The sequence below is a fragment of the Pavona decussata genome, unplaced genomic scaffold (assembly GCF_977016875.1).
Source record: "Pavona decussata unplaced genomic scaffold, jaPavDecu1.1 SCAFFOLD_234, whole genome shotgun sequence".
NCBI lineage: Eukaryota > Metazoa > Cnidaria > Anthozoa > Scleractinia > Agariciidae > Pavona > Pavona decussata.
The window spans coordinates 1,926,326-1,953,841 of NW_028145639.1; the positions used below are offsets into that span (position 1 = coordinate 1,926,326).

The 27,516-nt window shown below is 39.5% G+C and overlaps 1 protein-coding gene and 1 pseudogene across 1 annotated transcript; both read right to left on the reverse strand.

Moving 5' to 3' along the window:
- Positions 1-1,465: 1,465 nt before the first annotated feature.
- Positions 1,466-2,527, reverse strand: LOC146458092 (uncharacterized; annotated as a pseudogene).
- Positions 2,528-12,407: 9,880 nt separating this feature from the next.
- On the reverse strand, positions 12,408-14,435 carry LOC146458093 (adenosine receptor A3-like). The gene has a single exon (XM_085091201.1). The coding sequence runs from the start codon at positions 13,687-13,689 to the stop codon at positions 12,793-12,795; it is 897 nt and encodes a 298-aa protein (XP_084947327.1). The 5' UTR covers positions 13,690-14,435; the 3' UTR covers positions 12,408-12,792.
- Between the last annotated feature and the right edge of the window lie 13,081 nt (positions 14,436-27,516).

The window sequence follows — 27,516 nt, forward strand, 5'->3', positions numbered from 1 at the left end:
ACACTGACAGACAGTGCAGCATTCCGTAAATTGTCATTAGAAATCTTCACACGTCGCTTCCAATTTCGCTGCAAATTTGCATGTTTTGATCAGGAGGGTTTGTAATGAAGTCTCAAAATTTTCGTTTTAGAGCCATTAGAGCCTGAATACGCCCTCCATGTTTTTCGAAAATAATCATTCGAGCAGAGGCTCCAAATCGACCAAACTTCCCATTTATCCCCAGGTGTCAAAATCGCGAGAATGTCTATCAACGGCACATTAAACGCCGCAACTCGGACAGATTCAAATTCTTCGTTTGTGGCGTCCACTTGATTAGGGAGAGTGTGCATAACACTTCAACTATTGAGCTGTTTACTTTAATACTTTCGAGCTTTAGACAGCTGCTCTCTTAAAACCCTTTAGAAATGCACATAAATAGCATCGGCAGATTAGCCGCTGCTCATCCCTGCTCACTCGGGTATAAACGTGACGGGGAGGGGTAGGGATCCGACGTATTTTTTTTGGGTCAAAAATTTTCAACTCCTGTATTTTTTTGGGTTGAGGATTTAACCGTTTTTGCAGTATTTTTGGGTCTAAAAAATCTGCGCGTATTTTTTTGGGTTCGAATTTCCGCTAGGCTTATAGTTCTTACGCAATTCAAGCCAAAGTTCCCGGATGATCCGAAAGCATGATTTGAATATTATATTGTTTTGAAGTTTTTTAGGTGCACAATATAAGTTCCACGTATTTTTTTGGGTGCAAAATATTAGGCTCCGTCGGACCCCACCCCCCATCACATTTACACCCGAGTACCCCCCCCCCCCACCTGGGGCTCATCGACTATCTTGGACGAATAGGCCCTGATTCGTTTGATAACTTTATATACAAACAACAAAGCACACAAAAAACCCTCTAGAAATTTCCCTTGGGCTACTGCCCAACGTTCCTATGAAACACCTGATTACTAATACTTCAGAGGTCTAGTGGTCTGAGCTCGTGCAGAAAAGGTAAATGATTGTCAATAGATATTTGCATACTCGATATGGCGGCTACACCTGTTTCTTATTGCTCCGCCAATTTGTGTCTGGTTCTTTGCCTGTTCGCAACTTTCAAAAGTTCAAACCGTTTGATTTTTCGGCTTCTTCTCAATTCTGGTCACGTGACCTACCAAGTATTTCTGCGACTGTTTCTGCTTCAACTGAGTTGTTAGCTGCTCACTGGGATTCGTTCGCGTTCTATGTATGCTGTTCATAGTGAACCTCCTCGATCAGTGACTTGTACCAAAAACCGATCGTCAGTACTTTCGCAATCTGATAAAAAGTACTACCTACTCGCACGCTTCTTGTTTCTCGATCATGCAGGACACGTACTTCTAGCTGAAATGAGAGAATTTCGTTTAAAGTAAATATATGAAAATTCATACATTTGAACTGCGAGCTGCGTATTTTAAAAAATTGCGATGAATATTCCCTTATTTATGAAAGAATTAAATTTCAGAAGAAATCATTAGTCCATTGTTTAGTTGGCGTCCTTTCCTCAGTTTTGACTTGAAAATACGTTTCGCAATATGGTCATGATATTGTGCCGAATGTGTCTCATCTTCCAGCAGTAAATCAGGGGATTGAGAGATGAATTGAGAAACATGAGAGTAAGATTGTAATGCTGTATGATGGTAAGAAGCGGTTCATAGTTCCCGGTTATAGCGATAATCCACAAAAAACAAGTGTATGGTAAGAAACAAAGCACAAACACAAGATAAACGTAAATTGCAGTGACCGCAGATTTTCTCAGCCTTCCAGCAATCACCATTGCACCATTCTGTGCTAGTTGTTGCATTTGAAGAGCTTGGATGTGCTGTTGGTGTTGTCGTACGGCCATGTATATCTTGTAACTAAAAAGTGCTACAGTTATTAAGAAGGCAACATGAATGATGGCAAAAATCAGGTAAATAATATTCTTTGAGGTCCACAGCCTAACCAACGAAAGAAATAAACTGAACAGCCAAGTTGCAGTTACCAACGCAACAACATGTTTCTGAGTCACTATTTTCTGGTATCGGAGATGAAGATGAATGGCCAAAAGTCTGTCAGCACTCAAAGCTGCGACACCAAAGAACGAAGCAGTAGCAAAAAAATTCACTAACACAAGAAACGCCTTATACACATAATTATGATCTGGATCGTTTTCAGCGTTTTCCTCCAACTCCATGGCAAGATGTGCGATGTACAAAGGTTGCACCAATAAACCAACACCAAGATCAGAAACAGCCAGACTCAGGAGCAATGTTTTCAAAGTCTTTGGTAACGATGAAGTTTTTCTTATCGCGAGGATTGAGACGCTGTTCAACATGGTGGCGGTACAGCATCTCGGCAAAGCGTTCAAGATGCAATTAGCGATATTCAATGAGTGGTATTTTTCAACTACAGCCATTGAAAATATAAAACAAGTTGAAATGTATGTCTTTCGGCCGAAAGGCAAGTTTGAACTAAAATAATACTGAGAATTTCCCTCAATATATTCCTCAAGGAAAGACGTTTCTCCGTCTTTTTGCTTACTAAATGACGTACAAAATTGTCCATCGGCGTATAACTGATGATCGTAGACCAGGTTACCGCAACAGCTTGAATTTCATACAGGTTGGAAGCAGAAATAGTGTAAAAACAACAGAAGAGACATTTGTGAGGCTTACCCGTAAGATGCAGTAGAAAGCCATGATACGACATGGATCACCTGTTTTTCCAAATCGGCAGTTAATTGAGCGACACTTTGTTTTTTCTAGGGTTGCATTTATCACATGCAAAATAAAAAAAAAAAAACAATTCAACAATTATTTAGAAGCCCCTTGATTAATTTTCAAAGCGAGCATGATATTTGATTGTTCTTTAATTGTTGATCGACATCATTGGGTATCATGGAGCTTTGCTAATGTGAAAATTCAACATTTCAAATTAAGAAACATTCACACAGCAGACGTTTCTCAATCAAGCAACATGTATACAAATCAAAGAGTGTGCACTCACAATAAGCGGCCTGTCTGCGTTACTTTCATGAACCGAAGTATTCGATTTACTGGTCGAGCAAACGACAAACGAATCAAACAGATGGTTCCCAAATGGAATCGAAGCTTCACATAACGAGCCAATCTCATATCCAGAGTCCTCAGGCTCATTGGTCAGCGGTTAATGACAATCTGATAAAAACACAACAATTTCAAAACTGACAGCCTAAGCTGTTTTAAAATAGCTTATGGGTGTTAAGACTGTTTATTCATTTTCTTGCTTAGTTTGTATTTCATTCTTTCTTTTTTTTTCTGATCTGGTCTTAGACGTTGTTCGTGAAAAGGATATAGGAAGTAAAGCCAGTGAGTTTACTTGAGGAACATAACACCTACATTATGCAACAACCAGAGATTATTTTAATATACTACTCTCCCTGACAGGAAAAGGAGAGACAAGTTATAAATTTGCCTGTTAACAGCAGTCTATCAGCCCAGTGATTATAACAGCCCCTTATAAAGGTAAAGAATTCATGTCACGAAGAAAAATAAGGGTCAGTCTCTGTATATAAAATGAACAGCAGGTGTTTGCTTAAGCATGTAAGGAAGATAATATTCAAACCTGATAAAAGCAGACCTGGCTACAAGCGGCGTCAGGCTAGATCCTTCAGATAGGAAACAAAGCCATTACCAGTAACTTGTGATCAACATATACAAAATAACAGGCAATGAGGTAGTTTTGCTGGAGTTGTTCTCAGGAAGTAAGCCATACAACGATGACCACTCGTTTACCCAAATGAATATTTAACACGAGGTGGAAAGATTGATGGAAAATTACTTTTTAATTTCTTTTTAGTCCATCTATGACACTCTTTGATTCGGCTACGTTAGTTGTCAAAGTGAAAACGAGTATGCTATTATACGTTGCTTTAATTGTTGGTCATTGAGGCCGGAAATCACTTATTTGCAAAATTAGTTTCTGTTGTCAAAATTTAAAATTTTAGACCAAATATCAAAAACAAGACAATTTGCTAGCAGTCTGCCGATAACAAGATCGCCTCCTAGACTGCGGAGCTCAGGCGCTTAAAACTCTACTTAGAATAGTAAAAAGTGAGCTTAGCATAGATCTAGTTTCTACGTGCTGTTTTCTGTCCCCAGTCTAAAAATAATTATTATGCAAAAGAAGTTCTATGTCGGAGGCAGTTCCCGCAATCAGCTGAAGATCATAGACCCGACGAAACCCGTCCAAGCCTCATTGATGAGATTTTTTCGCTGGAGATTCTACATGAAAAAGTAGTTTAAAGAGCCTAAGAGAATTGAAGAAGATCAATTGATTACGAGAGGCTTTGTTTATACACTGTTCGGTTGCGATAACCTTTCTTTTTTCAGCTATCACTAGAAAGTGTGCTTTATTCGGCTTTCTTTAAAAACGCGAAGCTGACAACTTCTGTATGACACGGTGCACAGGTGTGGATATTAGAATTTTCTTACTTGTCTAAAAACAAGCATATTTCACCCCACAATAAACCCTCTTAAAGAGTCCAAATTTTTGGGGGTGCTCAGTGGTCATAGTATCGACAACAATCAAGAGTTTTTGGGGGAATAGTGAGGGGAAAAGATCAAAAGTTGCTTTTATCTGGGATATCCGTATCCTGGATACTCCCACATAAACCCGGGAGTTGAATGGGTGTCTGCTTTCACTTTACTTTTTTTTTAAGAATTTCGTTCGCAAACTAAAAATTTAGATTTGCAATCTTGTGACTCATGAATGGCTTGACTCTGGCAAGGAATCAACATCAGAAAGAAAGAAACAAGCCAGCTGCGTTAAAACACTATTCGCCCAAGATATTCCGTGAGCAGCGATTAATCGCGATAATTTATGCCTAGATATACTTAATTTATGTATATTTCCCATGATTCTCTCATCACCTTTTATAAATAATTCTTTAAACTTAAGGGTTTTAAGAGGTCAGCTGTCTCAAGTTTCAAACTCTTTAAAATAAACAACTCAGCAGTTTAAATGTTGTGCACACTCTCCCTTAAAAATCGGACGCCAGAAACGAAGAATTCTTATATGTCCGAGCTATTTTGCGACGTTTTCTGTTGGTGATAGACACTTTCGCGATTTTTGACGATTGCGTCTTGACTGGGGGGTGGGAGGGGGGGGGGGGGGGGGGAACAAACACCTGTATTATAAAAGGAACTGTATGGACGTTTGGCCGATTTTTTGAGTCTCCGCTCCAATATGTGTTTTAAAGGGAAATGTCATATGATATGGTTATTTTCGAAAAATAAGGAGAGAAGATGCAGAGTGCAATGGCCGTAAAATGGAAATTTTAAAGCTTCATACAAATACTCCTGATTAATATATGCGAAATTATAAGCCGCGTGAGAAGATTTCTAATAAAAGTTTATGAATTCTCTAGTGCCTGTATCGAGCTAAAATTGGATCAGGTAATTGAATGATGTATATAAAAATAATTTTTAAGTTTGTCAATTTGGAGCGGAGTTATCATATTTTAAAGTTGGCCAACATCCAACACTTATTATTAGCCATGTTTGTCTCCCAACCAAGATAGCGTCTTCGAAAAGGTCGACTGGCCAAATGTATTAGGGTAAACATCTGCGTTTTAAAAACCATCAAAGCGCGTGCATCACTAGTCACAGTTGCCACAGCGTATTAAAAACAAAAAGTCAGTCAGACTTCGAGAAATAGAGGCAGCGTTTAGATTTTTCCAAGGAAGGGTAAAATCGAGCCCTCTTCAAAAATTATCAGTTTACGCAATGAATAGTAATGCTATATAAAACCGCAAGAATATTGACAAATATATGAGCATGACTGCCGTCAAAACGACGAGGTTAAAACAGTCGACCATACATCAGGTTCGCATTTTAGAGAACGATAACCACCGGTGCTGTTTTCAATATCCAAATTTTTACACCGTTTGAGTTCTTGGCTTCTTTCAATTCTGGTCACGTGACCTACTAAGTACTGTTGCGACTTGAAATTATGTTTGAAAGCCTCTTCCGTGGAACAAACATGACCAGACAGGTGATCCGAGGTTTAGACTATTTCCTAGATGCAATGTGTAGAAAACTTTCCAAAGAACTATCCATCCTCGTCTCACACATTACACCTGCTTCAGCTGAGTTGTAAGCTGCCCACTGGTCTTTTTCGCGTCATATGTATGCTGGTTAGTGAATTTGCCACCCTGTCAATCTCCTCGATCAGACTTGAACTACAAACCGACCGTAAATACTTGTCGCAGTCTGATAAAAATACTATTTACTCGCAAGCCTTCCTGCTCTCGACTTTATGAAGGGCACGTATTTGCAGCTTAGATGAGTGAATTTTAGAAGGAATCGTCAGTCCATTGTTTAGTTGGTGTGTCCTTTTCTCAGTTCTGAATTGAAAATACGTTTCGCAGTATGTTCATGATATTGTGTCGAATGTCTCTCATCTTCCAGCTGTAAATCAGAGGATTGAGAGATGAATTCAGGAACAACAGGGTTATAGAGTAACGCTGTATGATGGTAACCAGAGTGTCAGAGGCACCGGTTATGGCGATAGTCCACAAAATACAATTGTTTGGTAAATAACAAAGCAGAAACACAAGATAAACGTAAATTGCAGTGACCGCTGATTTTCTTAGCCTTCCAACATTCGCCATTTCAATATTCTGTTCTAGTTGCTGCACTTGAAGAGCGTGGATGTGTTGTTGATGTTGTCGTACGGCCATGTATATCTTGTAGCCAAGAACTGCCACAGTTATTAAGCAAGCAACGTTAATGATGGCAAAAATCACGTAAATAATATTCATTGGAGTCCACAGCCTAACAAACGAAAGAGATACGCTGAACAGCCAAAGTACAGTTACCACAGCAACTACACGTTTGTGAGTCACAAGTTCCTGGTATCGGAGATGAAGATGAATGGCCAAGAATCTGTCTGCATTCAGAGCTGCGACACCAAAGAACGAGGCAAAAAGAAAGAGATTCGCTAAAATGAGTAACGTCTTATACGCGACATAATGATTATGAGTTGGATTGTTTTCAGCGTTTCGTTCCAACTCCATGGCAAGTTGTGCAATGTGCAAAGGTTGCACCAATAAACCGACACCAAGATCAGAAAAAGCCAGACTCAGGAGCAATGTTTTTAAAGACTTTGATAACGGTGAAGTGTTTCTTATCGCGAGGATTGAGACGCTGTTTAGCGTGGTGGCGGTACAGCATAACAAAGCGTTCAAGATGCAGTTAGCGATGTAAAATGAACGGTATTCTTCAGCTACAGCCATTGAAAATATGAAACAAGTTGAATGTATATTTTTTGCCGAAATGTAAGAAAAACTTTAAATTTGAATTTTAATATTCACGACGCTTCCTACTAATATTTTTCAAGAAAAGACGTTTCCACCGTTATCCACCATTATCCACCGTTATCCACCGTCGTATAACTGATGATCGTAGACCAGGTTACTACAAGAACTTGAATTTCGTACAGGTTGGATGCAGAACTAGTCCAAAAACAACATAAGAGACATTTATGAAGTTTACTTATGAGTTACAGTGGAAAGCCAAGATACGACATGGATCACCTGCTTTTCGAAATTGACAGCTAATAGAGCAAAACTTTGTTTTATGTAGGGTTGCATCTTTCACATGCCAAAAAAATTCAACAATTATTTAGAAGACCCTTGGTTAATTTTCAAAGCGAGCATGATACTTGTTTGTACTTTTATTGTTGATTGACGTGTTTGGGTATCATGGCGCGTTATTATTGTGAAAATACAACATTTCAAATCAAGAACGGCATTTACACAGCAGACGCTTCTTAATCAAGCGACACATATACAAATCAAAGAGCGTGCACTTACAATGACTAGCCTGTCTGCGTTACTCAAAGAGATGGTTCCCAAATGGGATTGAAGCTTCACATAACAAGCCAATCTCGTATCCAGAGTCCTCAGGCTCTTTGGTCAGCGGTAAATGGCAATCTGATAAAAATACAACAATTTCAAAACTGACAGCCTAAGCTGTTTTAAAATAGCTTATGGGTGTTAAAACTGTTTATTCATTTTCTTTTTTAGTTTTTATTCTTCCTTTCTTTTTTCTGATCTGCTCTTAGACGTTGTTCGTGAAAAGGATATAGGAAGTAAAGCCAGTGAGTTTGTTTGGCGAACACAACACTTGCATTATTCAGCAACCATAGATTATTTTAATTTACTGCTCTCACCGACAGGAAAAGGAGAAACAAGTTATGAATTTGCCTGTTAAAGTGCCTATCACTCTTACAGTGTTAATGAATTTCGAAAATTTATGCATGTCTAAAATACATGTCTAAGGCTCATGTCTGAGACACATCTAAGACACACGTGCTCCATGTTTCATTTTGTTTTTATCAGAGACAAAATCCCCCAAAATATGCCGTTTTCCGCCAAATTGAATTAAAAAAGAGCAGTTGAGAGACTGGGAACCAACAAGCTTGTGACGTCAACCCGGTATCTCGGCCACAGAGCATATTTGCTCATTTGTCACTACATTCTCTGTACTGGACTTGGAATGTGCCAGGAAGGTATGTGGTAGGTGAATGTGCTGCTGTTTAGTTGAGCAAGAACACGCCGTTGAGAAGCACTGTGTCCTGTTATTTTAATGGCCGCTCAGACCTAAGATAGCAACTTATGAACTGACTCTGACACCCAAACGAGGCATGCCACAAACAATGCATATTGTTGCATCTTTTCCTTATAACAAAATAAAAACAACAAAAAAAAAAGGCCAACAAAGAAACAAGCCAAAGAAAACAACAATATAATGAACAACGCCAACTAGTTAAACTTTTGAGTTTGAGATTGTTACAGATAAAGCTCCAACGAGTGACGTCACACAATCCTTCGGATAAAGTTCCAACGAGTTACTATACATAATCCTTCAGATAACCCGGCCTTCTGACTACCCAGCCCAAAGGTGTCGTTGCGCCTTGCACAGGTAACGCCACAGGCTCCGGATTCCCAGATGGCAAAACAGGCTCGTTGGTTGCATCAGCTTGACTACTGGGGGCGTCTGTCTGGTTACATGGTGCGGCGGGCTCACGACTTGTCTGTCCCCGTTCAGGAAAAGACATTAACTGCTGACTCGGCTGCTTAGCGCCTTCTTCAGCCACTGAACTAGATTTAGCCCCCCCCCCCCCCCCCCAGTGCTCCTTTGTTTTCCTCAGGTGACGCCGATTGCGACAATATCTGGCTCCATCATCGCTAACCACCTCGTAGGACCGAGTTCCAACACATCTCTCAACTTTTGCCTCCACAGCTTCTTTAGTTGACGGCACGAATCGCACAGTATCTCCACTTCTAAGGGCTTTTAGATCCCTGGCCGACCTGTTGTAAGCAAGGACTTGTCGTTCCTTGTTAGCGAGAAGCTTCTGATAAGTCCCGGGATTAACAACTGGCCTGAGAATCTGAGGAACGATGGGTAGTTGTGCTCTCGTCCGTCTGTTCATCAAACGCTGCACTGGACTAGTACCCAGTCCCTGACTTGGGGTGTTCCTGCACTGAGTTAACGGCAGCTTCAACCTTTCCATTGCTTTGCGGGTAAGTTGGAGAACTCATTACAAGCTCAAAGTTCCACTGGCGACTGAATTCCTTAAATTCGACTGAGGCGAACTGAGGGCCATTGTCTGATACACACGTCTCCGGGGTTCCATGCTTTGCAAACTGCGATTTCAACTTCTGTATTATTGTTCCTGAAGTAGTGTTGTCAAGGGGGTCGATTTCCCAGAACGAAGAGTAATAATCAACACAAATGAGATAGTTTCGACCCCTGTAAGTAAACAAGTCAACTCCGACTTTCGCCCATGGCCGGTCGGGTACTTCATGAGGAATGAGTGTCTCCTTTGGCTGCTTCCGGTCAAACGCCCTGCAGACTTTACACCTTTCGATAAACTGTTTGATTTCACTGCTCATTCCCGGCCAGTATATGCTTTCTCTAGCTAGCGACAGTGTGCTCACAACCCCACTATGGGCATAATGGAGACGACGTAGCATGTCTCGACGCAGCGACAGAGGGACCACCACTCCTTCTCCTCTAATAACCACGCCATCGTAGACGCTCAACTCATCACGAATGTCAAAGAAGGGCAGCACCAGATGCGACAGCTCCCCTTTGGCTTCTGGCCACCCAGCCTCGATGACTCTAATCAGCTCTTAAAGGCTGTCATCCTCCTGCGTGTGGTCTTTAATTTCTTGAAGACTACTTGGCTTCAAACGGATGTGCTGTGTCATATTAACATTCTCAATCTCTGAAGCGACCTCCTGACTCCAGATGCATTGTGGATTCCTTTCTATAGCCAAGGTTGATATTATACATCTGAGTTCGCATGAACAATGCGCTGAAGGCTTTCGGCGCTCGATGCAACGGCTTCTTGAAAATAACTTTCAAAGGTTTGTGGTCTGACTCCACAGTCACTTGTCTAGCATAGGTGTAAGTGAGAAACTTTTCCAGGCCATAAACGACAGCCAAAAGTTCCTTTTCAATTTTAGCGTAACGCGTCTCCGCGTTGGTTAGCGCTCGGCTCGCATAGGCAATAGGCAGGCCCTTCTGAAGCAGGACTGCTCCCAGACCTTTATCTGATGCATCGCACTGTAAGGTGAGGCTCTCTATCGAGTCAAAATACTTGAGGACAGGCGCATTTGAAACTAGCAGTTTCACTTGTCGGACAGTATTGTCATGTACGTCAGACCAAAACCTTTCTACATCTGATAGAGTGAGCTTACGGAGTGGCTCCAATGCATCACTGAGTCGACGCAAGAACTTGCTTAAGTAATTCGTGAATCCAATGTACCTTCGTATACTGGCCACATCAGTCGGGGTTGGCATATCCAACACTACCTTTCCTAGCCGGAAATCAGTTATTTGCAAAACTGGTTTTTGTTGACAAAATTTAAAATTAAAGATCGATCTAGTTTCTACGTGCTGTTTTCTGTCCCCAGCCCAAAAAAGTTAATATGCAAAGGGAATTCTATGTCGGAGGCGGTTCCCGCGATCAGACGAAGATCATAGGCTCAACGAAACCCGTTCAAACCTTATTGATGAGAACTTTTCACTGGAGATTCGACATGAAACGGTAATTTAAAGAGCCTAAAAGGATTGAAGAAGATCAATTGATTGCGAGAGGCTTTGTTTATACACTATTCGGTTGCGATTACCTGTCTTTTTTTCAGCTATTACTAGAAACTGTGCTTTATTCGGGTTTCTTTGAAAAGACAAGGCTGACAACTTCTGTACGACACGGTGCACATGTGTGGATATTAGAATTTTCCTACTAGTCTAAAAACAAGCATATTTCACCCCACAATAAACCCTCTTAATGAGTCCAAATTTTTGAGGTGCCTCAGTGGTCATAATATCGACAACTTTTGGAAATCGGTTTTAAGAGGGCAGTTGTCTCAAGCTTGAAACTCTTTAAAGTAAACAGTTTAATAGTTTAAACGTTGTGCACACTCTCACTTATCAAGGGGACGCCAGAAACGTGAGTTGCTTTGCTGCGTTTTCTGCCGTTGATAGACATTTTCGCGATTTTTGACGCCTGCATCTTGACTGGGGGGGGGGGGGGGGCAAACACCTGTAAAATTAAAGGACCCCAACTGCATGTATGGACGTGTGGCCGATTTTGAGTCTACGCTCGAATATCTGTTTTAAAGGAAAATGTCATAGGTTATTTTTGATAAATAAGGAGGGGATATTCAAGCTGCAATGGCCGTATAACAAAAATTTTAAAATTTCATACAAACCCTCTTGATTAATATATGCAAATTTCCTGCGAAATTATGAGCCGCATGAGAAGATTTCTAATGACAGTTTATGAATGCTGTACTCTATGTATTGTGTTATATTCAATCAGGTAGATTATGTATATAAAAACAATTTTTAAGTTTGTCCATTTCGAGCGTAATTATAATGTTTCAAAGTTGGTCAAAATACAACACTTAATATTAGCCATGTTTGTCTCCAACACAAGATATCGTATGCGAAAAGGTCGATTGGTGAAATGTATTACGGTAAACATCGGCGTTTCAAAAACTGTCAAAGCGCGAGCGAAACTAGTGACAGTTGCCAGAGTACATTAAAAACAAAAGTCAGTAAGCCTTTGAGAAATAGAGGTAGCGTTCAGATTTTCAGAAGGCAGGGTGAAATCCAGCCCTCTTCAAAAATTATCAGTTTACGCAAAGAACAGTAATGCTACATAAAACAAGAACATTTACAAATATATGAGCATGACTGCCGTCAAAACGGCAAGGTTGAAGCAATCGACCATATATCATGTTTGCATTTTAGAGGTCAATAACCACAGGTGCTGTTTTCAATATCCAAATGTTTACACCGTTTGAGTTTTCACTGGCTTCTTTTTTATTCTGGTCACATGACCTACCAAGCACTGTTGCGACTTCAAATTTTGAAAACCTCTTCCGTGGAACAAACATGACCAAACAGGTTTAAACTATTTCCTAGAAGCAATGTCTAGAACACTTTCCATAGAACTATTCATCCTCGTTTCATTACTTCTGCTTCAGCTGAATTGTTAGCTGCTTGCTGAGCTTTTTCGCGCCATATGTATGCTAGTTATTGAATTTGTCAACCTGCCAACCTCCTCGATCAAACCTGAACTAAAAACTGACCGTAAATACTTAACGTATTCTGATGAAAATACTACCTACTCGCACGCCTTTCTGTTCTCAACGTTATGATGGGCACGTATTTGCAGCCTAGATGAGAGAATTTTAGAAGAAATAATTAGTCCATTGTTTAGTCGGTGTGTCCTTTCCTCAGTTCTGACTTATAAATACGTTTTGCAGTATGTTCATGGTATTGTGTCGAATGTCTCTCATCTTCCAGCTGTAAATCAGAGGATTGAGAGATGAATTCAGGAACAACAGAGTTATAGCGTAACGCTGTATGATGGTAAGCAGAGGTGTAAAGCTACCGGTTATAGCAATAGACCACAAAATACAACTGTTTGGTAAATAACAAAGCACAAACAATATATAAACGTAAATTGCAGTGATCGCGGATTTTCTAAGCCTTCCAACATTCGCCATTGCAACATTTTGTGCTAGTTGCTGTACTTGAAGAGCTTGGATGTCTTGTTGATGTTGTCTTACTGCCATGTATATCTTGTAGCTAAGAACTGCAACAGTTATTAAGCAAGCAACATAAATGATGGCAAAACTCACGTAAATAATATTCACTGGGGTCCACGGCCTAAGAAACGAAAGAGATACGCTGAACAGCCAAATTACAGTTACAACAGCAACAACACGCTTGTGAGTCACAAGTTCCTGGTATCGGAGATGAAGATGAATGGCCAAGAATCTGTCTGCACTCAGAGCTGCGACACCAAAGAACGAGGCAAAGCTAAAGAGATTCCCTAAAATGAGAAACGTCTTATACACGAAATTACTATTATGAGCTGGATTGCTTACAGCGTTTTGTTCCTTCTCCATGGTAAGAAGAGCAATGTACAAAGGTTGCACCAGTAAACCAACGCCAAGATCAGAAACAGCCAGATTCAGAAGCAATGTTTTTAAAGTCTTTGGTAACGATGAAGTTTTTCTTATCGCGAGGATTGAGACGCTGTTCAACATGGTGGCGGTACAGAATAACAAAGCATTCAAGATGCAGTTAGTGATGTACAATGAACGGTATTCTTCAGTTAAAGCCATTGAAAATATAAAACAAGTTGAATGTATATTTTTGCCGAAATGTAAGTAAAACTTTAAATGTGAATTTTAATATTCACGACGCTTCGTACTAATATTCTTTAAGTAAAGACGTTTCACTGTCCCTGCGACGCGACGTACAAAATTATCCAAAGTCATGTAACTGATGATCGTAGACCAGGTTACTACAAGAACTTGAATTTCGTACAGGATGGATGCAGAACTAGTTTAAAAACAACATAAAAGACATTTATGAAGCTTACTCGTGGGTTGCAGTGGAAAGCCAAGATACGACATAAAACACCTGTTTTTCGAAATTGACAGCTAATGGAGCAAAACTTTGTTTTATGTAGGGTTGCATCTTTCACATGCCAAAAAAATTCAACAATTATTTAGAATCCCCTTGATTGAATTCTAAATCAAGCATGATATTTGTTTGTTCTTTAATTGTTGATCGACGTCATTGGGTATCATGGCGCGTTGTTATTGTGAAAATCCAACATTTTAAATCAAGAAACATTCGCACAGCAGACGTTTCTCAATCAAGCGACACATATACAAATCAAACAACGTGCACTTACATTGAACGGCCTGCCTGCGTTACTTTCTCGAATCGAAGCATACATACTGATCGAGCGACCGACATACGAATCAAAGAGATAGTTTCCAAATCTAATAATGTAATAATGGAATCGAAGCTTCACAGAACGAGCTTATCTCGTATCCACAGTCCTTAGGCTCTTGTGGTCAGCAGTAAGTGGCAATCTGATAAAAATGCAACAATTTCAAACCTAACAGCCTATAAGCTGTTTTAAAATACCTTATGAGTGGTAAAACTGTTTATTCCTTTCCTTTTTTAGTTTTTTATTTCATTCTTTCTTTCTTTTTTTTTCTGATCTAGTCTTAGACGTTGTTCATGAAAAGGATATAGGAAGTAAAGCCAGTGAGTTTGCTTGGCGAACATAACACCTACATGCATTATTCAGTAACCATAGATTATTTTAATTTACTACTGTCAGTGACAGGAAAAGGAGAAACAAGTTATGAATTTGCCTGTTAACAGTAGTCTATTAGCCTAGTGGTTATGAAAGCATCTTATATTATTTTTTGTCATTCATCAATTGGTTTACCTTCAACATACTTAATGAATTCAAGTCACGAAGAAAAATAAGGGCTGTCTCTGTGTATAAAATATAAACAGCAGGTGTTCGCTTATGTAAAGAAGATAATATTCAAACACGATGAAAGCAAACCTGGTTACAAGCAGCGTCAGCCATTGCCAGTAACTTGTGATCAACATATACAAAATAACAGGCAATGAGGGTTTAGCTAGAGTTGTTCTCTAAAAGTAAGCCATACAACATCGATCACTTGTTTACCCAAATGAATATTTAAAACGAGATGGAAAGATTGACGGAAAGTTACTTTTTAATTTTTTTTTAGTCCATCTATGACACTCTTTGATTAGGCTACGTTAGTTGTGAAACTGAAAACGAGTTTGCTATTATATGATGCTCTAATTGTTGGTCACTGAAGCCGGAAATTACTTATTTGCAAAAAATTTAAAATCAAAGAACAAATATTTGAAACAAAACAATTTGCTAGAGTGTGCCGATAAGAAAATCGGCTCCTAGACTGCGGAACACTCTACTTAGAATAGTAAAAAGTGAGGTTAGCATAGATCTAGTTTCTACGTGCTGTTTTCTGTCCCCAGGCTAAAAATAGTTATTATGCAAAGGAAGTTTTATGTCGGAGGCAGTTCCCGCGATCAGACGAAGATCATAGGCTCGACGAAACCCGTCCAAGCCTCATTGATGAGAACTTTTCACTAGAGATTCGACATGAAACGGTAGTTTTCCCTAAGAGAATGAAAAAAATCAATTGATTACGAGAGGCTTTGGTTATACACTGTTCGGTTGCGATACCCTCTTTTTTTTCAGCTATAATAATAATAATAATAATAATAATAATAATAATAATAATAATAATAATAATAATAATAATTAATATTTGTATGGCGCAAATTAACATGTGCATATGATCAAATGCGCCCAACAAATTGTATATGTAAGAAATTATAATAATTAATTAAAAACAGTTATTTACAATTCTTACATCAAAAGCCATCCGTATTTTAGAGCAAGTCTAAATAAAAATGTCTTCAATTTGGACTTAAAACGTTTAAGATTATCCTCGTCCCTTTTTGCGCTCGGCAGTTTATTCCACAGTGATGGTGCGGCAGCAGTAAAAGCCCTGTCACAAGATACTGTGCTTTATTAGGCTTTCTTTAAAAACACAAAGCTGGCAACTTTTGTATGACACTGTGCACAGGTGTGGATATTAGAATTTTCTTACTTGTCTAAAAACAAGCATATTTCACCCCACAATAAACCCTCTCGATGAGTCCAAATTTTTGGGATGCTCAGTGGTCATAGTATCTACAACTTTTGGAAATCTGAAATCAAGAGTTCTTTGGGGAAATAGTGTGGAGAAAAGATCAAAAGTTGCTTTTATCCGGGAGATTTGGTGACCGGTAAGGGAGATCGGGAGATTCTTTCCGTATCCGGGATACTCCCACACAAATCCGGGAGATATATGGGTGTCTACTTTCACTTTCTGTTTTTTTTTTTTTTTTTTTTTTCCAGAATTTCGTTCGCAAACTAAAGATTTAGATTTATTATCTTGTGACTCGTGAATGGCTTAACTCTGGCAGGGAATCAAACGTCAGAAAGAAAGAATCAAGCAAACTGCGTTAAACCACTATTCGCGCAAGATATTCCGTGTGCAGCGGTTAATCGCGATAATTTATTCCTTGACATGCTTAATTTATATACATTTCCCATAATTCTCTCTTCACTTTTTATTAAACTAAAGGGCTTTAAGAGGGCAGTTGGCTCAAGTTTGAAACTCTTTAAAGTAAACAGCTCAGTAGTTTAAATGTTGTGCACACTGTCCCTAATCATGCGGACGCCAGAAACGAAGAATTCTCATATGTCCGAGTTGCTTTGCGGCGTTTTCTGCCATTAATAGCCATTTTCGCGATTTTTGAAGCCTGCATCTTGACTGGAAGAGGGGGAAAAACACCTGTCAAATTAAAGGAACTGTATGGACGTAAGACCGATTTTGAGTCTCCGCTCGAATAAGTGTTTTAAAGGGAAATGTCATAGGGTTATTTTCGAAAAATAAGGAGGGAAGATTCAGAGTGTAAGACCGTAAAACGGAAATCAGTTTGAAACTTCATTCAAACCCTCCTGATCAATAAATGCAAATTTCATGCCAACTTATAAGCTGCATGAGAAGATTTCTAATGACAAATTATGAATTCTGTAGTGTCTGTATTGTGCTAACATTCGATAAGGTAAATGATGTATATATACATAAAAAAAATTAAAGTCTGTCAATTTCGAGTGTAGTTATAATGTATCAAATGTGGCCAACATCCAACATTTAATATTAGCCATGTTCGTCTCCCAACCAAGATAGCGTCTGCGGAAAGGTCGATTGGTGAAATGTATTTAGGGTAAACATCTGCGTTTTAAAAACCGTCAAGGCGCGTGCATCACTAATGACAGTTGCCACAGCGCATTAAAAACAAAAGCCAGTAAGACTTTAAGGAATAGAGGCAGCGTTCAGCTTTTCCCAAGGCAGGGTAAAATCCAGCCATCTTCAAAAGACCTCTCAAAAGTTATCAGTTTACGCAAATAATAGTAATGCTATATTAAAAACGAACATTTACAAATATATGAGCATGACTACCGTCAAAAGGGCGACGTTGAAGCAATCGACAATACATGATATTTACATTTTAGAGAACGATAACCACCGGTGCTGTTTTCAATATCCAAACGTTTACACCGTTTTAGTTTTTGGCTTCTTTTTAATTCTGGTCACGTGACGTACCAAGTACTTTTGCCACTTGAAATCATCTTTGAAAACCTCTTCCGTGGAACAAACATGACCAAACAGGTTATCTGAGGTTTAGACTATTTCCTAGATGCAATGTGTAGAAAACTTTCCATAGTACTATCCATCTTCGTCTCATACATAATACATCTGCTTCAGCTGAGTTGTCAGCTGCTCACTGGGCTTTATGGCGTCATATGTATGCTGGTTAGTGAATTTGTCAACCTGCCAACCTCCTTGATCAGACCTGAACTAAAAACCGACTGACGTATTCTGATGAAAATACTACCTACTCGCACGCCTTCCTGTTCTCGACGCTATGAAGGGCACGTATTTGCAGCTTAGGTGAGAGAATTTTAGAAGAAATAATTAGTCCATTGATAGATGAGTTAATCGTTTGTCTCACGATTGAGTCACAAAGATGTGGATCGCGACGTTTCGACCGCTCTACTGCTTGTCTTCATCAGGCGATGGTGTCGACTGATTGCGTGACAGTATAAGTAGCACTTTGGTTTAATTGTGTTGACTGGTGCGTTTCGATCCTCTCTTAGGCTGTAGTCCATTGTTTAGTTGGTGTGTCCTTTCATAAGTTCTGACTTATAAATACGTTTCGCAGTATGTTCATTGTATTCTGTCGAATGTCTCTCATCTTCCAGCTGTAAATCAGAGAATTGAGAGATGAATTCAGGAACAACAGGGTTATTAGGTAACGCTGTATGACGGTAAGCAGAGGTGTAGACCCACCGGCTATAGCGATAGTCCACAAAATACAAGTCTCTGGTAAATAACAAAGCACAAACACAACATAAACGTAAATTGCAGTGATCGCGGATGTTCTGAGCCTTCCAACATTCGCCATTGCAACATTTTGTGCTAGTTGCTGTATTTGAAGAGCTTGGATGTCTTGTTGACGTTGTCGTACGGCCATGTAAATCTTGTAGCTAAGAAATGCTACAATTATTAAGCAAGCAACCTTAATGATGGCAAAAATTACGTAAATAATATTCACTGGGGTCCACGGCCTAAGAAACGAAAGAGATACGCTGAAAAGCCAAATTACAGTTACAACAGCAACAACACGCTTCTGAGTCACAAGTTCTTGGTATCGGAGGTGAAGATGAATGGCCAAGAATCTGTCTGCACTCAGAGCTGCGACACCAAAGAACGAGGCAAAGACAAAGAGACACGCTAAAATGAGAAACGTCTTATACATGACATTATAAGCTGGATTATTTTCAACGTTTTGTTCCAACTCCATGGCAAGATGTGCAATGAAAAAGGGTTGCACCAGTAAACCAACAGCAAGATCAGAAACAGCCAGACTCAGGAGTAATGTTTTCAAAGTCTTTGGTAACGATGAAGTTTTTCTTATCGCAAGGATTGAGACGCTGTTCAACATGGTGCCGGTACAGCATAACAAGGCGTTCAAGATGCAGTTAGCGATGTAAAATGAACGGTATTCTTCGGCTTCAGTCATTGAAAATATAAGACAAGTTGAAATGTATGTCTTTTGCCGAAAGGTAAGTTTGAACTTAAATAATACTGAGTACGTCCCTCAATATATTCCTTAAGGAAAGACGTTTCTCCGTCTCTGTGCTTAAATGACGTACAAAATTGTCCATCGGCGTACAACTGATGATCGTAGACCAGGTTACTGCAACAGCTTGAATTTCATACAGGTTGGAAGCAGAACTAGGGTAAAAACAACATAAGAGACATTTGTTTGGCTTACCCGACGGTGAATTGCAGTGGAAAGCCAAGATAAGACATGGATCACCTGTTTTTCCAAATCGGCAGTTAATTGAGCGAAACTTTGTTTTATATATATGGTCGTGTTTAACAGTTATTTAGAAGCCCCTTCGTTAATTGTCAAAGCGAGCATGATATTTGTTTGTTCTCTAATTGTCGATCAACGTCATTGGGTATCATGGCGCGTTTTTACTGTCAAAATTCAACTTTGCAAATCGAGCATCATTTACAGACCTTTACACAGCAGACGTTTGTCAAGCGACATGTAAACAAATCGAGGAACGTGTACTCAAAATGAGCGACATTCTTGCGTCACTTTCTCGAATTGAAGACATTCTGTATAAGTTGAGCGTGCGATTTACCGGTCGAACGGACGACATACAAATCGAACAGACGGTTTCCAAATGGAATCGAAGCTTCAGAAAACCAGCAGACAACCCATGATTTAATGCAGGGATAATCTATGTCCACTGCTTATGTAGTCCGCGGGCTCGAAGTATATCTTCTGTTCCCACGTGGGCGAAAACACAGGTAAACTAAGTTTCATGAATATTTATAATTATTAAATTCTTAGCCTCGGATATTGCATTTCTAGCGTTCTGATTGGTTCACTAAATCTCGGTTATCAGCTCATAGACCGTAGTTTGACCTTATATGGAAAACGATTGCCCCAGTTGTCGCTAAGCTAAATATAACAACAATAAAAGCCACAAAGTTCGGTATGACACTATTTAATGGTACGTATCTCTGAAGTTTCTTTTAAAATCTTCAAAATTGCAAGATTTTACGATTTTTTAGATAGATCACATAAGCTTAACAACAACAATTACAACCGGTTACCTTCAAAAATTTCAGGATGGCTTGCAAATCCTGGTGGTAAGAGGTTAAAACCAATCGAAGAAATTTCTCAGGAAGAGCTTTATGCCTGCATTTATGTATTTATGCATTTACGAAGACTTCAGGAAAAGTTAATCTATGAAATCCGTACGAGCGGCGGCCATAATGTTCGTTTCCTTCGCTCGGCACCACTCAGAAAAACATTTGCACAAATGTGCACAGCTTTAATTTACGCTTCTCAAATTGAAGTTTAAAAACTTGCACTGAATGCTTGTCTCAGTGAGGTTGTACCTCGTACAATTGGACTTGCCTGAAGTGTTTTAAATCGTCCGCGAGGAATTCAGTTCAGCATGAAAAAAGCCGTCCTTGCATGCCCTGATCTCTTCCTTCGCTCGGCACCATACAGCAGAACATTTGCTCAAATGTGCACAACTATTACGCTTCTCGATGAGCTAGAAAGCACTTGAATGCTAGTCTCAGAAAGGTTATAATTCGTACATTTAAACGTTTCTTGAATTTTAGATGTCCGACTGTGTCCGATTTTCTTCGCTTTCGATTCTTCATTCAACTCCGTTTGCAAAGAGCTGCGCGTGTCATGTAATCATTACGTTTCGCGCGCTTTGGTCGGAGGTTGCCTCAACTTCCGGTCGTTTTAATTTGAAATAAATTTTTTCTTAAAATATAAAAATTCAGTAAACTTCAACAGCAATATCCAAACGAGGAGAATTTAATAAAACAATTTAGTTATTCCATTCGCGCTTCTTGGATGAGATTAGTTATTGCCAACTCGGCGCTTCGCGCCTCGTTGGTATTTAATATGTATTTCCCATTATTCTCTCTTTACCTGATCATAAATAATTATTAAACTAAAGGATTTTAAGAGGGCAGTTGGCTCAAGCTTAAGAGCCAATATCAGAAAATATCGAGAATCTCAAATCAGTTCTAAAAATTCAAATTTTGGCTGATACCACCCAAACATCCCTGTGGGTGAACTATTTCAAGAAATGATATTAAGAAATCCCCAAGCGCTTTACATTTTGCGAATTTTAGAAAAGTTCGAAAATTCGCTAAAAATACATTTTTTTATTCGGGAAATGGGTGCAAATTTCAACAATTTTCATCGACACAGCACAAGCGCACAAGGGCTCCTATTGACTTGATATTACTCATGTATTTAGCAGACATGCAAAGCTTTAAGACCTCATAAAAAGGTTTGGCAAAATAACTATTGTAATATAGTTTCTGGCTTTTATTGTGTGCACCCTGATTGTGTGTTGTTTTGGCAGTCAAAATAACGCCCAACTTCAACCGTCAAAAGTTGATCCTGGTATGTCACAGATTGAAAAAAATATTATACTGAACAAAAGAACTGTTATTTTATTAATTATACCTGAAGTTTCAGCTCTGCAAATTAAAATGCTTGCGAGTAATAAAATTTTAACTTGAGCCCCCAATTCGCCGTGCGCGACAAGAACGTGGAATGTAAACAAAGGAAAACATATGCAAATCAAGGAGAAAATCACACGGAAGTTATAACTAGCCCATCAAAGCGCAAAGAATTGGTGGAAATTCTCTTATCTAAACAGGTATTGCTATCTGAGAGACTGATAAAGCGAAATTATCCGTACAATAATAATAAAAAAGGTATTTTAGGGCTAGAGGGCCAAGGGTCATGAAATCGGGTCGGATGAACTCGCGCGGATGGTTCCGAGGGAAAAAAAATCAATCATTTTAAGTCCAAACGCTCTTAAAGAAGCTTTCAAAATGGACCATGGAGCAAACAAACAATGTCAGTAAAATTAGATATTTTGAGGTATGATAGAAATGAACCATAAAATGTAAGTTTATTTTTAGAAATATAAAGAAATGACAGAGGCCATTACGGGCCATCGACGATTCCGTTTTAAATGGTCCGTCCCTTGGTTATACTACGCCATATTAAATCCAAAAAGTAACAAGATACAACAAAATAAATCAGAGTTTAAAATAATCTTAGAAAAGTATAATACTCACTTGGGGATTGGATTTCCCGCATCGCAAATTTCTAATTATATACATTTTAGGATTGTTTACTCACTGACCTTGTGTCGTGTTCCGTGTTCCAAGTTTGCACAGTTCTCACCAGAGTAAAACCCTCCGTCTTGTTTAAACATTTCATAAAAAAAGACTAACTTATTTGTTCATTAGAACTATTTATAGATAGGTAGTAAATAATCCTCGCATAAACACAGAAAACGAAGAAGCCACTTCATCTTGTTTATTTTGGTGTTGTGTTACCTGTCACGTTTTTCAAGTCACGTGTTGCTGTACATAGTATTGTGAAAATGAAATATAACATATTCTTTAGTTATTTCTTTTAGGGTAGTAAAATAAAGGGGACTAAATAAAGGAGGACTGTGCAATCAGAACTAAAAGAATCTCCTAGTGCACCTACGCCATCTCCGTTTATATCTTCATAAGCAAAATACTACTTCTCTCCAGAAATGAATAGGGGTGCCAATCGCACGCATGCCGGAGCCCTCAAGCCCCTTTCCAGGGTCATTCTTCTTCTAATCCCTGGAGTTAAAGAGACAGAAAGGGAAGTAAGAAGAAGAGACTACAAGAGTCATGAGAGCTTTGGCGGTATCTTTCAATGACTTTAAGTCCATTGATCCGTTAAAAAATGAGAAATGCTTGTCATTTGTTTCCTCATTTCTGTTGGACACCACTTGAAGAGGGCACATGTAGAGTACCTCTTCCAGTGTTTTGTAAATTTTCTGCCACGCGCTGAGCAAGTTTTATAGGGAAACATCCCCCGGCTTTAGGGGCAGACGATTAGAAAGGTTCTGGGGTGGGGACGAAGTACAAAATAAAAATATTTTCGCCAAGGGAAAATCTTATGAAAAAAAAATTCATGCACGCCGAGTAGCCTTAAAAATACTCCCGCATTGGCCTATAGGGGAAATGTTAGCGAAAACATTTATGCCGCTCTTAAATTCCCCACCCCCCATAACTTTCGTTATGGTCCGTCCCTTACAACTAAAGTATTTGAGATTTTCGTAGGCTCAATTACCAGAAGCTGTTTAGGAAATGAGCCCGCGCTCCTCCCCTTCTCGGGGAAAGACAAGATCGAACACGAGAGAACGGCGAAAACTGAGGCTTAGATCTCCACTTATTTTTCTTTACTTACATTAAATATTAGTTAAAAAAATGACAGACGGATTGGTGGAAGTAAAAAACGGAAAGGAGGTCTCCTTCTCGATGTTAAGGAACAGGGAGTTGCTAGAGTCACCTCTTCAGTAGTCAATTTCTTGGCTTTGGTAACTGCAATCACTAATGGCTTCTTTAAGCAACTTCGGGTATGGAGCTTTGCGGCGAATTGGTAGATTAGGGATGTCGAGATTGAGGCCTTGGCAATCACCTGAAGCAACGAAACCTTCAACCCCTCAATGTGTCTTTTTCTGCCATGGCATAGATGTTGTATTGGTCAAACATTATTGGATGCAGGAGGGTGACAGTCGCCATCACTTCGTCTCTGGCCGTAGAAAAGTTTATTTCTTCTTCAATAGCTGCAAGGTCGACTTCATGGGTCTGCTGGGGAGTTGTCGCAGAAAGGCGGGAGAAATATGAAGATATCTGCTGAGAGGTCAGAAACTCAGTTGATTTAAAAAGCCGTTCGCCATTCGAACTATGGGCACTTCTCATATCACGTGCTACAAGACCTGCGTCGACTTTCCGTCTAGTGGACTGACCAATGTTGAATTTATCAGTGAGGTAGGCCTTCTGATTTTCACTAAAACGATACGTTTTCTTAGCTGGTCGCAACCCCCATCCCTCTGTTAAACGTCCCCTGGATTGTTTGCTTGCAACACCGCTGGTTCTTAAGGTTGGTACAACACCGACGCCCTCTTCTAAAACCTGCTGATAGCCAAGCTTGGCAAGATCCATAAGAGTGTGTTTTTCCAGGGACCGTATGCATTTCTCAGAGGATAGATGTTTCGTCAATGCCGAATATCTCTGGAAAACCCTTGTACATCCACTCTCTAGGCAAGTGTATACACCATGCTTGGTCTAACTCTCCTGAATGTCACTGGAACTCTCTTCTGTTTTGGGAGACTCGTCGTCGTTAACATGCTTTTTGTCTTTATGGCCGAGAGACTTGAATTACCCCGGAGAAAATGCAGATTCTAACCACCTGTTTTCGGATTCTGTAATTAGGCAAATTTATAAGTGTCAAAAGAATGGGTAAACGAATACATTCAGTGTATTATGTTCTAGTTTTAAAAGAGCTTTGTATATTGCTAAATTTTGTTATTATTTTTTCTGTTGCTCTTATTAGTTTTGAGTTGATCTTTCCGCTTGATATTTTTAGTGAAAATTTAAAATAGTCGAGGGTCCCAAATGCAAACAACAACAACAAAAAAGACTGAACGTTACGTTTTGTCAAGGTATCGGCCTTGATTTCTTTTCCTCTGCAAATGTCATATGCCCTCCATGCTTTGATACCACCTTCTGTAAACTCAAAGTTGTTGAGTTTACTGACATTTTGGATCTTCGCTGTGTCGCTGATTGGTGATGCCGTTGTGATTACATCCAGACACACTACCAGAGCCGTTCTATCGATCCCTCATGAGAACTTCAGTAAAAATTACAATTCCTTCAAAATAAGTGAAGATAGTCGAATGTTTATTCTACGTGTTCCTTTCACTTTTGCTGGCTTATGTGCAATCTTTGGACTTGGAACCAAACACATAGTTTTCCCTGTTCTCCATCTTATACCATATTCCACCCGATGACGGAGACATAAAGTTATGAGTTCATGAGACACATCCGGCGAAAAAAATCCTGATAAAAAAAAACCTTTCGTTATAGTACTGTCACGCAATAATCACGCAACAAGATTAAAAACAAAGTAAAAATTAAACCAAATGTCGTTTACCTGCACCAGCTAGTAGCAGTTTCATTTCACTTTCCAACGATGGATCTTCACTAAGGCCATACATTTCCAGATGTCTCGTTCACATTTAAGAAGAGGTATACATTCGTATTGACCAGGATATTCCTGGCTAACATCGCACTTAGAATTTCCATCAACAAGAGTCGAAAAACTGCACAATATTTTTTTTTCCACACACAGCGTTATAAACGCTGTAGATTATACCATGTGTCGCTTATGCAATGTAGTTTGTTTGGATTTCGAAATACTGTACGGAATTAGGTGGGGCTGCAGGGTAATTTATTCAAATCACTGACCATACATGTAACTTGACACCAAATTAAAGAACCAACATTTGGCGCCGAAACCTTTGTACGGCCTGATATGTTCAATTTCAGTTACTTGTTAGTTTTTAATTCATTTTACTCAGGTAAGCTACAGACGCCTTACATCACGAGAAAGATGATGAAAACTTGCTAAGACTGTGACTGGGTGTAGGGTATTAGTTTCTAAAAATCCTGGACGAACATCGAAAACCAATTCTTTTGTAAGAGTAAGCTTATCTCAAAGCTTGGAGGAGATGGACGTCTGTAGAAGACCCTGCCTGGAAGGTGTGTTCATCATTATTGTAAATGTTTGCTTTGATATACTTACATCTTGATGCTTTTTGGCTTTGAGCACAAACAATTATTGTTTATTTTATTTGAGATACAATTATTACGGTCCGTTTTGTTTGTGGTCTTCATAGCCGGAGATAAACTAACAACCGAGTTAGGAACCGAGTTAGGAACCGAGTTAGGAACCGAGTTGGGAACCGAGTTAGGAACCGAGTTGGAAACCGAGAAAGGAGTTGGCAAGCGAGTTTAACAGACTTTGGGCGATATGTTTATTGAGTTTGAGACAAGTTTTTGGCTTTTTTTGTTGTTGTTGTTGATTTTCAAAGTAAATCGTCTTTGTATTAGCCTAGCATCAGTTCCGACCAGCACTTTACCTCTAAACTAGGGGTTTCGCCTGGTTAGAAATAGAATGCCCTATTTGAAGTTGAATCAGTCAGGTTATAGTCGGGGTGACCACTCATTGTTCAACAACTTTCTTGTAATAACTTTGTTTTAATCGATCTAACAATGGATCAATGAAGCAGTTTACAACGAAACTTAAACCATGTTTTTCCTTAGGGCCTCTTCATATGATCCCGGTTACCGGGATGGCTTGGTAAGCGGGATGAATTTTGCAGTCCGTTCATATGGGAAATTTCGTCCCGGTTACCGAGATGAAGAGTGGTGACGCGGTCAATCGGGCGTGACATTTACCGAACAAGCCCGGCAAGAATTTTTCATTTTTATCGGTTCTACAAACCTCAAAAGTATTATATCTTTATCTCTACTACGAAAAGGAATTATTTTGAACTAGAACATCTCAGAAATGAGCCGTAATAATCAAATATATCCGTTCTAAGACGCGAATGTTTGGTTATAGACTTCATCCCGGTGACCGGGATACCGTGTTCAAATGAGAAAATTTTCGTCCCGGACTCCCGAGATATCGGTCGCTGAAACCGAGATCTCGGTAACCGGGCTGGCCCGCCTTGTCATATGAACACATCGAATTTTTTACAAAAGAAATAGGAATAGGGCGAGATCTCGGTAAGCGGGCTAGCCCGGTCAACCGGGATCATATGAAGAGGCCCAAGACTAAAGTTCAAATGTGAACGAGAGGGGCACGAGAAAGAGCAGAAAAGATATTGCGAGTCCCGAAAAGAAGAAGACCGCCACGCAGCCTATGTGTAGCCTCTGTTGGCGTTTTCATCCACTCCCGCTTCTCTCTCTTCTCATTTGCTCCTTTTCGAACACCATTAGGTTTCGCGCGCCCCACGCTTTCGCGGAAAGAAAGGTTTGCTGAATTCAAAGGAAACAAGCAAGTCATTGAGCGATTTAACGCTATTATGTACTTGAAATCTGGATCGTGGCAAATCTCGGACATCGAAATTAATTTTAAGTCATGCAATGGTCTCAACCGCAGGTTTTCACAGGCTGATGATGTCAGGAAAGATCGAGTGGTCAAATACATAGTTGTTTATCGCCACTTTTAAAAGAGCCGCTGATCAAAAGAAGTATTGCCAAAACGAGCAATTCGAACGCGGTTTGGATGATTTTTGGCGAGATATTGTAGAGCGAAGGTCTTTGATTTTAGCCGTGAATAATTTATTGTATTTATTATATAAACACCAATGAAATACCAGGTGAGCTTTCGCGCGAGAACATGATATCTTCACACGTGAAATTAACATGTTATCTTCACACGTGAAAAGATCACCGCTGCTATGGTTCATGATAAATCGCGCCTTTTGCAATGAGTTGGTATTTCATTGGTGTTAATATAGTAAACAGAACATTACATGGCCGCTTGGAGATACGAAATTTCTCTTC

What these genes read in the sequence shown, in the direction of transcription:
- LOC146458093 (XM_085091201.1), bottom strand. Translation starts at nt 13,689, where the DNA reads ATGGCTTTAACTGAAGAATACCGTTCATTGTACATCACTAACTGCATC.